At 38.4% G+C, this 13,910-nt stretch overlaps 1 protein-coding gene across 3 annotated transcripts; it reads right to left on the reverse strand.

Moving 5' to 3' along the window:
- Nucleotides 1–38: 38 nt before the first annotated feature.
- On the reverse strand, nt 39–3,631 carry LOC133721056 (small ribosomal subunit protein mS33-like). Of its 3 annotated transcripts, none has more exons than XM_062147575.1 (6): nt 3,439–3,631; nt 3,300–3,348; nt 2,119–2,180; nt 1,890–1,946; nt 794–1,025; nt 39–330 (listed from the first exon to the last, which is right to left on the reverse strand). In XM_062147575.1, the coding sequence occupies exons 5-6, from the start codon at nt 1,009–1,011 to the stop codon at nt 243–245; spliced, it is 306 nt and encodes a 101-aa protein (XP_062003559.1). In that variant the 5' UTR covers nt 1,012–1,025; nt 1,890–1,946; nt 2,119–2,180; nt 3,300–3,348; nt 3,439–3,631; the 3' UTR covers nt 39–242. The 3 variants fall into 3 exon arrangements, with proteins under 3 accessions (XP_062003559.1, XP_062003558.1, XP_062003557.1); XM_062147574.1 differs by having other exon boundaries at nt 1,890–1,954; XM_062147573.1 differs by having other exon boundaries at nt 3,300–3,631.
- Between the last annotated feature and the right edge of the window lie 10,279 nt (nt 3,632–13,910).

Genomic DNA, 13,910 nt, shown 5'->3' on the forward strand with positions numbered 1-13,910 from the left:
TACTAAATCCAATGCTTATGATTGTTGACAACTGAAGATAGGTTGAATTCTGCAATCTGCATATTGAAAAAATTATCCGAAACAATATATCCTCCCACCATACAACAACTAGTACCACTGTTTACAAAAATGGGTCAGCAAAAATTGAATTTATCTTCAAATAAACTGAACAAAATTTCAAATACTTAGTAGCCTCTTTATTCAAAACACCACTCAAGAACCAACTTCAACATGTCAAAATACTAGCTCTTGCGCTTGGAACGCTTTCCTTGACCCTTCTTGGGTGGTCCTTTTCCTCGACGCTTCAACATTTCAAGCTTGTTTGTGCGCCTGTAGGGTAGCAAGTAGAGATGCATCAGGACTATAAGCTACTGAGCAGTTCTCAGTATCATAATGAAACCATCACAAAACAATTTTCAGGTTAAGTTCATGTTGTGCAAACCAGTCTTGTTGAAATAGACTTGTGAGAGGCTAGACTGCAAGATTCAAATAAGAGGGGAAGAAAAAGAGAGGAGTTCTGATTTCTTAATACGTGTTTGGTTGCAGAATCAAGAGGCTGACTCTTCTGTACAGAGCAGACACCATGAAAGTGACAACATTAAACTATAATAAAACCATTATTCTGCTTCCTCTTATTGTGTAAATCAATTGCAGTATGTATTATGTGATACTTCTACAACGCATTTTTTCCATTAATAATGAAATAATACAACGTTCTTTGAAATTTCATACAAGATTGAAACATAAGCAAATGCTAGACAATAGAGCAAAGGAGATGAGAAAGAGAGCATACTCTTTTTCCTCAGCTTCCATGATAAGGGGGTCATCTTTCCTGATGTCATGTGGGTACCACTGGGCAACTTTCTCCCCAATCAGCTTCTTGCGCAAAATCTTATGCGCAGACTTCAAGCCTGTCGGGTTAAGCACATGCCCGAATATCCTTGCCCTAGCCTCAGTCACCCCAGTATTAACCGCCGCAGTCAAAATGCTCTTTAGACTGCCAGACGCCATCCCACTTTGCCTCTCTAGTTCAAAGAAAAGATTTTCAGCTCTTACGGGCGACTACAGTATTCTATAAAAGTGCTACCAATGCACCACAATTCGAAGCTAAATATTTCAGAGTTGCAATTGGCAATACCATATTACTTATCTAAGCTAGATTCCTACCTCTTTGCAGGCTACAACTGCTAAAAGCACCATGTAAGACAATCAACACTACCATATCGTCTTAAGCGGCATACATTACATACCAAAATGAAACTTAAGGGATTGTAACTGTGCTTAGGCATTGATTAGTTACCTGCTGGAGAAAATCGGGCCACAACTTCTGTATACAATCTTTGGTATTTTTTGTGTATTGGCTGTGATATTTGTGAAGAGAAATGTAGTGGAAACAAAAGGAAAGTCACTCCAACAAATTGAATTGCACTTATTCCACCACAGTAAAGGTATTAATTTCCCTATTTCTTTACACCAATCTTGTTAGTTTTGGAAAGATTTAGTGGGTCACCATTTACAAACAAACTGTATTGGCATTTCATCGAACATCTGGTGTGCTACCCATAAACCTATTGACTTCTACAAATAAAACCATGTTCAGAAACCAAAACAGATGAAAAGAAACTCAGACCATGATCCTATTTACAACAGTTAAATCAATAAAGAACAAACTCTGAGACCACAACGCTATTTACAATAGTTAAATAAATAAAGAACAAACTCCAAATGAAGGCAACAGCAAGAGAAACAAATGAAGAAACGAAAGCAATTATAAGACTGAGAAAAACAACATAAAAACTTGAGGATCCAGAACTGGTACAAACAGAGCACAGTTGAATTTGGAGTAAAAACAGAAACAGAGGAACCAATATTACTAAAGAAGAACATACCTTCTGTCAAAGAAGCCAAATTTGCAAGCCTTTTGGGAACAATTCAACCTTAGAAAACTGCAAAACTGTAAGATCTGAATCACAATCACTGATTTCCATACCAAAATTTCATTTTCAAGCAAAACTATTTCAGCTACAGAAATGATCTTGTGTATAGAGAATCAGAGTAACACTTTAGAGAAAAAATGAGTCGAAACTGAACAGAATGAAAATGGAACCAATACCAGACCTTCAAAATAGGATCTCCAAAGCCTTTGGTTTCAGGTTTAGTCTCTTCAAGAGTGACTCTCACTTGCAAAACCAACATAGAGAAAAGGAGGCTTGATATATCAGTGCGGATTGTACAGACAATGTACTAAAAAGAGTAAGCATATTGAAACTGGACATCAATTTTTGCTCTATTAATTTCTATGCAAAAAATGCATCTACATTCCATTGATATCTTGTCAATTTTCTCTCCATTAATTTCTATGTACAAAATGCATCTACATTCCATTTATATCTTATCACTATTTTGGCTGTGATTGATCTGTTTCTGCTATGCCATGACATGCAGTTATATAGGAATGAAACTTAAGAGTGAAGAAGGTGAATACAGAAGTTGGAAATGAGGCTCAAATAGGTTAATATATATAGTGATATCTAAAGCAAAGTGACTCTTGCTGTCCTTCAAGTTAAGCACATTGAAATCAGTTAAGAACAGCGGGAAAAAAATTACCAAACTTTAATGTTCAAAAGCAAATACAGAAATCAAAACACCAAAGTACTTTTATGCGCTATAGTAAATTGAAAAGACATAATAATATCAAAAATACATATCAGTATGATTACTCCAATGCTTTTAACTTTACATGAAACAAATATCTATGTGCTTTGAATTTGATAACAAATGAAGAAAAAGAAAAGAAAAGCAATGTTTTTTAGTAAGCATAATACTGAAGTGTTTTTAGCAAAAACTGAAAGTACACAGCAGATGATAATAAGAAAGGGAAAACTAGTCTATTTATGGGTTCAATTTTTACTAATGAAATAGAAATATTGTAAAATATGAATGATTTCAATGCCGTGAAAATAAGGATGTTCAATTGGCTCTAATTTTGATAACTACATTTTTCAAAAGAAACACAAACTGATTCGACCTCTTCTCCTTCCCCCATAAAGCAATTACATTAGACACTAGTAATCAGATAGATTAAAAAAAAAAAAACCAAAACCCAATTTTGGAAATAGTAAATACTGAGGAAGAAGAAAGTGCCGTCCAATCATTTCTTCCTATTCATACTACTTGCTTATTCATTTACAAAGCTTATTCAAACCTGAGCTCGGTTAAAACAAAAGATGCAAAGCTTATCAAACATCCAACTCAAACAAAACAAAAAAATACAGAAGAAAATGATTCATGAAACTTACCCCAAGTAATAGGTGAAGTCAATATGGAATGCTGCAAAAACACATACACCTGAGCTAGCTTCCGTCAGAGACCCACAACATTGTCCGTCAAAATGGCCGATCCATAAACAAAGCTCTAGGATAGGAAAGAGTATCTGACCTGCACCTCTCCCCCTGCTTTCCTCAACCGTCGTCGTCTTCCCTCTAGCTCCTTGTTGATAAATTTCACAACCATAAACTCCAAACAAAACCCTAAATCGAAATCGAAGGAAATCAAACACGATCACGACATGCAAAACCTCCTCCTATTCTCTGCAACTCTCTCTCTCTCCCCTCTCTTTCACTATCAGCTCAGCCAGCACGTTTTATAGCTAGGTCAAATCGCAATTAACCCCCAACAGACGAAGGGCAAAACCGTCTTTTATATTTTACTTTATTAGTTTTTTTTTTTTTTTCCCTTTTTAATATTTCAAATTTTCTTAATTTATTACCGATTCTAAATTCTAAATAGATACAATACAATGAAACTAGCAATTAATGGATTTTAAAATTTCCCAAGAATGTATAATTATTTCATTCAAACGCAGCGTTAAAAATATGTTCTTAGTTAAAGGTGAAAAACTGAGCTTTGACATGTTCGACAACTCACTCACTTTTTAAAAATATTACTTAACTCACTTACATTTACCATTTCTTACACTTCACTCACCGCCGTTACATTTCTCATTAAAAACCATTAAAGTTGAAGTTATATGAGTAATTTCTACGTCTTTGAATGTATAATGAGTAGGACTATATGTATGTACCACCTGTGGGTACTACCACTAGCTTCTTGTCTGTCTATCAGCGGAAGGGTATGTAACGGCCTATTCTGACTTGTGATGAATATAAATGTTGAATTTCATTCAAAAAAAAAATATGAGTAATTTTACTCATTTGTTTAATGTACACCCCTTGAATTTTTTTTTGGTAATTTTCCCCAATATTTCCTCAATTACCCTGCATTTTTCTTCTTCTTTAATCCTCTCTCTCTCTCTCTCTGAGTGCAGTGCAGTCCCCTCTCTCTCACCTGCAACAAGAACAATAGTCTCTCTCTCACATCTCTTCTCTCATTCTCAAAAAGTAGTACTAGACTAATGAGACTAAAATATCATTTATATATTCTATATGTATGGAGAATTGAACAACAAACAAAGAACATAATTGTGATTATGAATTTATGATTATTGAATGGGTTTTCCTTGTTCTTCTTCTAGTTCTTTATTTTGGGGTCTCGAGCCTCCAGCTTGTATTGTTGATGTACTATCCAAGGAGTTTACCTCCTAATTTATTTACGCTGACAGTTTCCCAAAAAAAAAAAAAATGTACCTAGCAAATATCTATATATACCCAGCAAATTAAATTTGCATGAAAAGACAGTTGTATCCTCATAAGAAATGACATTAAAAGTCATGGTAAATATATTATCTTAAAAAAAATCATAAAATCTGAAACTTTTTTTTCTATTTGTACCCAGCAATTCGTTGTTTTGCCATTATTTCTTCCCACAAAACCTTAAACCTAAATTTCACTTTTCATAATAATTGTTTCATCTATTGGGATTAATACATATTATATTATTCTAAGTATAATCATGATTTCCTCTGTTTTTGACCCTAATTTGATCTCAAATTTGGAGAATGAATGGATGATTTGTAGGGTCTTTGAGAAATCTGTTGTGGGAAAAAATTCCATATCACTGGACTTTGTGAATTTTGGTTCTCATGGAACTGAAATGGGTTCTTCTAGTTTACCACTATTATTGAACTCGGCGCCTTACAATGGCACCAAGACTAGATCTGCTTCAAAGTCCAATTACGTGCCCTGCTTCTTCAACCATATAGTCCATTGATTCTCAAATAAAGAGATTGTTGATTAAATCAACACCAATCCTCTTTTCTCCGTTTCTTCAAATCCTTCAAACAACAACAATGCTCTCCCACAAGTCATGTATCAGAATCCGCGCTACTCTGCTCCAGTTTCAGCGAATTACTAGTCTTCATCCCAATTGTAATACGTTTTGCTGGGTTTAATTAAAATAAGGGTAATATTGGAAAACTTGCTGGGTGTAGTTAGAGATTTTGTGATTTTGTTGGGTGTAAAAGATCTGCTAGGTATACTTAGATATTTGCTGGGTATATTTAGAAAGACTATTATTGAAAGATATATTCATTCTTGGTAAGTAGGTAGTAGTAATTCAATAATTGCTGGGGTTGGAAGTCTTTTTATTTATTTTTTTTTTTTATTAAGCGAAATTTCATTTCAATAAACTGCAATTACAAATTGACCGCTATCACAGCACCAAACAAGGGATTACAAGCAAGGACAAACAATAAATGACTAATACTACGTGTACTCACTCTAAAGAGGAGAGACTGACATGTTAATGGATCCAACGACGAATGCTGAATTGGACAGTTAATCGAGCTAAATTGACCAAAGTAGATAGGAATAACTGGGATAGGATCCGACCACAATAGATAACTATTAGGCGGGTCATCCCAGGATCTCCTGGAATCCTCAAAACAGGCTGATACAAAAACACAAGGCCTTAAGCCGGCAAAAGACTAGGTTCTATTAAAAACGAACCAGCTACCAACTCCAACCACTCGTCGGAATCCATGACGACAACCCTAACTCGAAAGAGTAAAGACTTATTTGAAATCTGATCACAGACCCAAAGACTAAAGACAACTAAAGCACTCAAACAACAAATAAACAACAAACGAGTAAAGACCTCAATAGCTTGGCAACCACCATCTACCATTACGGACCCCTTATCACTTGGTCGGGACACCACACCAAAGGTCTGCAGCCTCCAACTCTTTACACCACCACACTGAAATGCACCACCCCAATTGCGAACAACACTTGTTGCTCCATCAATTGCAACAGACTCATGCAACTGCACCAAACTGGTCGCAATTTGCACTTGCAAATCCACCGACCACATTGCTAATTAAACCTAATTTTGAATTGAAAATAAAATTTAGTAAAAGATTGGTGATAAAGGACCAAGCGTCAACCCCTTGCTTAAATTTTTCATCTTGTCGTGACTCGTGAGGTAAATCAGAGGTTTAGGATTTGTTTTTCTATTTAGTTTAGTCAAAGAGGATAAATAGGAATTAAAAATTTTACAAAAATGTAGAATGTGTATTTTGAAAAATGGGATGTGTATATAAAACCACTCGAGGTATATTTATTAGAATTTTTCTATAAAATATTTGAAAAAAAATCTAATAACTTATTTAAAAAATTAATGTTTTTGATTTTAATATTGTACTTACATAAGCATTTGCCTAACCATAATTAGCTATAATGAGTTACGCTCATACCACTACCAGCGGTACCAACGACCAGCAAGGGTGTAACCTACAGAAACACCACCAAGCGAGCCATCATCCGAGCGCTAGCTCAGCCCAAGACCACCGCTGACGCGCCGCGCCAAGGTCACCTCGCTGAAACATCAAAAGCTGAGAACTGAAGTATATCAGTCCCACATTGAAAACAAGAAAGAGTCAGTCTCTCTCTCAGCTATAAAAGGTCTGCTCCTCTCTCCTCATTAATTACGCATTTACTACTTACCTAACACTATTCTGTCAACATAAATACATTGAGTGACTTAGGTATCGGAGTAGAGAAGACCGCCAACCGCGGTCTCCCTCTGACGCCCTGTGTATTTTAATTGACAGGTAGCGGAAGCAACAAGATCTCTATAAGTAGCAGCCCACTACGTGGACCAGGGTTAAACGAGGTTTAGCTACCGCAGAATCTCAGACATTAACATTGGAGCTGTCTGTGGGAATCCTTGAGCAAAAGGTCATCTCACCACAAAATCACCATGACTAACGGTAGTGGGAAAATCGCTGACGACCAAGCGGACCAGTCCGCTAACCCCAATCCACTAACCTCGTGGCTAACGTTAACCCTGCGGCTAATGTTAACCGCACACTCTTCAACACTCCCACCAACCCCGGCGCTGAACCACAGGTCACTCCTCAGGTTCCGCGTACTCAGTCGGCAACGGAAACTCACCCGAGCAGCAGTCGCCTACCGCTGGCACTAAGGGATCTCCACAAGGAAAATAGGGAGCGTGAGCAAGAACGCAAGGAGAAGGCGGAAGCTCATAAACAAATGGCCACGCTGATGACAAGATTTGACGAACTAAAAAATGCGCTGGAGGCAAACGCTAACCCAACACAGAGCGAGTAGTCACAGAGCGCCAGGCGTAGCCGCCTCAGTGGGGGAAGGTTGATACCAACACCAGTCATATAGATGCACGTGCCGCTAAACCCACTTGAGCTGGTAGGACTAGGTCCACCTCCTCCGCCTTGTTTAATGATAGAACAGGAAGCGAAATCACAACCGCACACCTTCCACGGCGCAAGTAGAGCAAGAACCAAGGGAAACCCACCAGCCCCCAGGCAGGAGTTAGCACAGTGGAACCTCCAGGTAGGGTCTGCCGGCGACGCCACCACCCTAATCCTAGAAGGAATGCAACAGCTAGAACAAAGACTTATCCGGGCTGAGACAAGCGCCCCAGCGCAAATCCAAAACCCGCTCTTTGCATCAAGACCAAGACTGTTCACCGCCAGAATCTTGCAAACCGTCAGGCTAGCATATGCAAAGACACCAAAAGATGCAGATACTGAGCACTGGTAACTGGATTGACAGACGGAGCAAGGTGTGTAGGAACAGCTTAGGTGAATAGTCGTAATGGAAATCAGGTTTTGTGTCTAGTCTTGAACTCTATCTCTTGAAAGTCATTAATTCGGAACTTGATAGTCCTTGTTCCGTCTTGTATCGAAAATGTGTCAAGTCTTGTTTACCTTAGTGGTGAATCAGAATCACTTTAGACGAACAAGTTCGATAAATGATTTTTAAAAGCTTTCACCTTAAAAAGTATTTCGTCGTTTCTGCTACATGTTTTACGAAAAGCTATTTAACAAAAATGTCTTGTGGGTTTTTAGGATGTAAACTGAACACTTGGTTTATGTCTTAGAGACACGTGGCATTGTGACGTGCTCAAGCTGATGAGGTGCAGTTTGGGGTGTTACAACCCCCGTTGTGTATCAGCGCATTGTGTGATGAAAAATGACACAACGGCTCTACACCGTTGTACGACTTACAAACACTCAATATTTTTCCGTTATCAGCGTTGTGCCTTCCCTCGGCAGATGCCAGGTGTCACGCCCCTAATTTTTAACACATATAAAAATTGATATATAATCTCATAATTATACATGCGTGATGGTTCAGCCATCAATACAACATACCTGGAAAACATTTTCTTTTTAAACCAAGTATATACTGATGCCCTGAACCCACAAATCAATACAGACTCGCTCCGCAGAGTCACATATTACAAAAGTTTACAAATTAATTAAATTGCCATAACAAAATAATAAGTAAATGCTCCTCAGAGCTTACTACAGCGGAAGTCTTAACAACGATAAAGTCACAAAATTGGCTTCCTACCGTAATGCTGCCAGCACGCTACCTCAGCATCAGCCACGATTACCCTGACCTGCAGGATTAACCCCTACACCATTGAATAGTGCACCGGGTTGCCACACAACAAACCCGGTAAGCTTATGAAAGCTCGTATGAGTAAACTCAAAACCACAAAGCAAAACACATTTCTTAAGTCACCTCAACCTAAACAACGATAAGCACACATCTCACACCTACAGCCATCAATTCCATATCCTTCCATATCGTGCTTACATAAGTCAACTGGTGACTAAAGCCTCATGCTCAGATTCTTAATCCTAGCATCCAATTACACAAATTTCAGTCAAACAAGACTTCCTCAAGCAATGTTTGATGCCATCCTAACGCCCTATGGCGAATTCCAAAATCACACTCATTCCCTCTCCACTAGAAGCCTTTGTCATCAACATGACATCAAAGGTGAAAAGCAATGAATCACATTCCTATCCTCACCACAGAGTACTATTCGTCACCACTATGGCTCTTAAGATAAATCAAACCATCAATCAATAAAATCAAGAAGAAAACAAGGCAATCACAATCCAAGCAGCAAGCAAAACAATTCATAGTAACCCCTGCATTAGTTTAGTTCAAGAGTCACATTAAGTCAAGCAATTCAAATCATAGTAATCACCGTAACCCCACACTCTGTCATCCGTAGGTAGCCCCGACCATCACAGCAGTCTTCTCGATCATCGTTAACTTAATAACAATTCAACTCCGCTACCGAACAGTCATCACACTGATCATCGCACAGATTCCACCGGTCATGACACAGATAGCCATCATCCTACTGATCATCACACAGATTCCGAGGGTCATCACACAGATAGAAATTGTCCAGCTGATCATCACACAGATTTTGCCGGTCATCACACAGATAGCCATTATCCAGCTGGTCATCACACAGATTTCGCCGGTCATTACACAGATAGCAATCATCACAAAGATTCATCACACTGATTTCAACGATTCATTACACAAATATTCGTACACAAGCTTTACATGACAATCATCACAAAGATTCATCACATTGATTTCAACGATTCATTACACAAATATTCCTACACAAGCTTTACATGGCAATCATCACAAAGATTCATCACACTGATTTCAACGATTCATTACACAAATATTCCTACACACAAATATTCCTACACAAGCTTTACATGGCAATCATCACAAAGATTCATCACACTGATTTTAACGATTCATTACACAAATATTCCTACACAAGCTTTACATGGCAATCATCACCAAGATTCAATACTTAATTTCACTATTTCCAACGATACTGAACTCAATACGTCATATGTTGCCCATATCACAACAATTGCACCAATACATATATATTTCACGTAAATATATATATATATATACGTAGTCATTCACTCAGGAATGTCACTAATACCAACTATAGTCATAGTTAACCTAATAACTCCAAGACAATAGGGTAATCTTGCTCATAACAAATATCGATCATGCTCATAACAAATATCGTGAGATTTACTCATTTCGAAACTCCCGCTGCGTCTTCAATACAGAACAAAGTAGCCAAACCACAAAATAACCTTCCAAGAATACTTCGTCAAGTACCTAATCACATACGGTCTCAACTTAGTAACAATTCACAAACGATTTAAGTCCGAAACCTTATTTTGAACTTCCCCAAAGCGACGCCAATCGAGGCGAAACCATATCCAAGACCACCCAATGTCTCCGGAATACTTCTACGATCGATATGTCAAAATCACAAGTCGATCAGAAGCTCAAACCTCAAGGATCGAATCATCGAAAGGTCCGAAACCGTAAAAATCACAACATATTCATACGATCTCCAAAAATTGTATATTATATATCAAAACGCTCGTATCGACGAGTAGATGATATATAAAACCAGAAACTATCCATTTCATGGTCGGAAGGCCGCCAAAACACCGCCACAGTCGGTGGCACAACCACCACCGGCCAAAACTCAAAACTAGATTAATCCAACCGTCCAAAATGTCAAGAACACCAAATAGATCAACTTTAATACTTGGGGTTCAAGCCAACTCGGCCTAGATCGCCGCCTATCGCCGTCACAAGCCGTCGTGAACTGTTCAGCTTGAGTTGATCCGATTCCAACGTGAATCGATCAAAACAAACACCATGGATCGCTTGAGGAGGCTCCTACGAACTCAAAACAGAAAGTTTGAAGCCGTGGCGTAGCCGAAGCTAGGATTTCCGACCGGGTCCGACTGCACTCAAACTTACCGCCTTGCAGCGCCGCCATGGGTGAGAATCGTCACTAGAGGCCGCTGTAGAGAGGACCGCAAGGTGAAGGCGAAGATGTTTGTGCAAGTTTCACCGGTAGAGGACGCCGGAAAAAGGAACGCCGACCGGGTCGGAATTGCGGGTCTGGGTCTGGGTCGGGTCGGTCGCGTTTTAGGAGAGAGAACAGAGATTCAGACTTTCCAAAAAGGGAAGCTTGCCAAAAAATATAAATAGTAATTTCCGAAAACGGAAACCCCTATTTATAGAATTTCCCCAATTTTCAATCGCTCATAACTTTCTCATACGAACTCCGATTTTCACGTTCCACATGTCCACGAACTCGTATCGATGCGTTCTACGACTTTCGTGAAGGAAGTTTTCGGATAATCCCAACTTAATAAAAGTCAACATTCGCAACCCCCCTAAAACCATATTCTTCGACTAATAATTCGTCCGAAACACTTCCGCTCCGTCCACGAGCCACGAAACCGTCCAATAACCACAAATTAGATTTCGGAAAATCCTCGGAAAATAATAATGAATTTCTGGGGTACTACACTAGGCACAGCTTCCATGCAGCCATGCTGCGCATGGCAGGTGCATCCTTTATACAACAGAACTCGTTTCCAAACTGTTGTTGGAAAGTCTAGGCAGACAACATTTTTGTGAATTTCACTGTCGTTTGATTTCTACTCACACTTCAATTGTAGAGTATGGTCGTTGTGTGACTTGGTTTTGGACAATGTAGTTCAGTTTTTACAGTTGTGTGATTGTAAATTAGAAGACCTAGTTTTTGTAAAACCATTATGTGATATATAAGAAAAGCGTTATTAGATACCCAAAATTTTGTGTATTAAGACAACATTGGATTGCCATTTTTCTGTTGTATGATCATTTTCATTTCCTGAATTTTGTGCATTAATAATAATGCTCCATTTACCTAATGAACAGTGATCAATTGTAAAGAAATCATCAAATGAGTAATCAAACTCATACTATAAACCTCAAATGTTTAAAGAGAGCATTTCCCAATCATCCAAGCCAACATTATAACAAGAAAAGAATTCTAGTGTACATGACCTACGTACTTGGGAACTCAAAGTTGATACACATATTGTTCCAAAACATGCCTCTTATGAAGTCTTCATTGATGGTTGGCAAATTTCTTGAACAAATTCTTTAGCATCTTAGCTTTCCTGGCCCTTGTAACTTGCAATCCTTCCTTGGCCCTTGTAACTTGCAACCTAAATAAATGAACTCTTAATATGCAGATGTCCAGAATTTCATTTTCATGCAAACAATATAATAGTTCAATGCAGTGAGCTTTAGGCCCTAAATATGCACGCTACTAAGTTCCTAGCCCTTGTAACAGAATATGACCCTTAGGAAATAGGACATGAAACTACAAATGATCAATTAAGCAATTATAGAACTCCATTGATCTAAAGATGATGTTCCAAGCATGTTACTACATATTTCTCATTACAATTACTATCAAGGGACTCATATTAACCACTATTCTTGTCACGCCCCTGATTTTATACACAATAAAAATCGATATATAACCCCATAATTATATATGCGTGAACGTTCAGCCATCAATACAAAATACTTAGAAACCCAAGTACATATTGATGCCCTGAACCCACAATTCCAATATTGACTCGCTCCACAGAGTCACATAATACACGAGCTTACGAATTAAATTGTCAACAACAAAATAAAACGTAAATGCTCCTCAGAGCTCACTACAAGCGGAAGTCTTTATAACGGTAAAGTCACAAAATTGACTTCTTACCGTTAAGCTGCAAGCACGCTACCTCAGCATCAGCCACGATTAACCTGACCTGCAGAATTAACCTCTACACCGTTGGAATGGTGTACTGGGTTGCCACACAACAAACCCGGTAAGCTTTTGCAAGCCCGTATGAGTAACTCAAAACCACAAAGCAAAACACATTTCTTAAGTCACCCCAACCTAAACAACGATAAGCATACATCTCACACCTACAGCCATCTGCTTCATAATCTTCCATCTCATGCTTACGTAGGTCAACTTGTGACTAAACTACATGCTCAGATTCTCAACCTAGCATCTCATTACACAAATTTAATCAAACAAGACTTACTCAAGCAATGTTTGACGCCATTCTAACGCACTACGGCGAATTCCAAATCACACTCATTCCCTTCCCCCCTAGGAGCTTTTTGTCATCAACATGACATCAAGGTGAAAACAATGAATCACCTTTCTATCCTCACACAGAGCACAATCGTCACCACTATGGTCTTCAAGATAAATCAAACCAACAATCAATCAAATCAAGAAGAAACAAGGCAATCACAATTCAAAACAAGCAAAACAATTCATAGTAACCCCTGCATATAATTTAGTTCAGGAGGTCACATTAAGTCAAGCAATTCAAGTCAAAGTAGTCATCGTAATCCCACAATCTGACGTCTATAGGTAGCCCCGACCATCACAGCAGTCTTCTCGATTATTGTTAACTTAATAACAATTCAGCTCCGCTACCGAACTGTCATCACACTGATCATCACACAGATTTCACCGATCATCACACAGATAGCCATCATTCTACTGATCATCACACAGATAGCGATCATCCAACTAATCATCACACAGATATCGCCAGTCATCACACAGATAGCGATCCTCACACATATTCATCACACAGATATCGCCGGTCATCACATAGATAGCGATCATCACATAAATTTATTGCTAGTCATCACACAGATAGCAATCATCACACAAATATTCCTACACAAGCTACACAGATATTTCCACACAAGCTTTACATGACAATCATCACAAAGATTCAA

This window comes from Rosa rugosa, chromosome 7, assembly GCF_958449725.1.
Source record: "Rosa rugosa chromosome 7, drRosRugo1.1, whole genome shotgun sequence".
Lineage (NCBI taxonomy): Eukaryota > Viridiplantae > Streptophyta > Magnoliopsida > Rosales > Rosaceae > Rosa > Rosa rugosa.

What these genes read in the sequence shown, in the direction of transcription:
- LOC133721056 (XM_062147575.1), bottom strand. Translation starts at nt 1,011, where the DNA reads ATGGCGTCTGGCAGTCTAAAGAGCATTTTGACTGCGGCGGTTAATACT. An exon ending in ATGGAAGCTGAGGAAAAAGA is followed by an intron (nt 331 to 793) that starts GTATGCTCTCTT and finishes GCTACCCTACAG; the next exon opens with GCGCACAAACAAGCTTGAAA.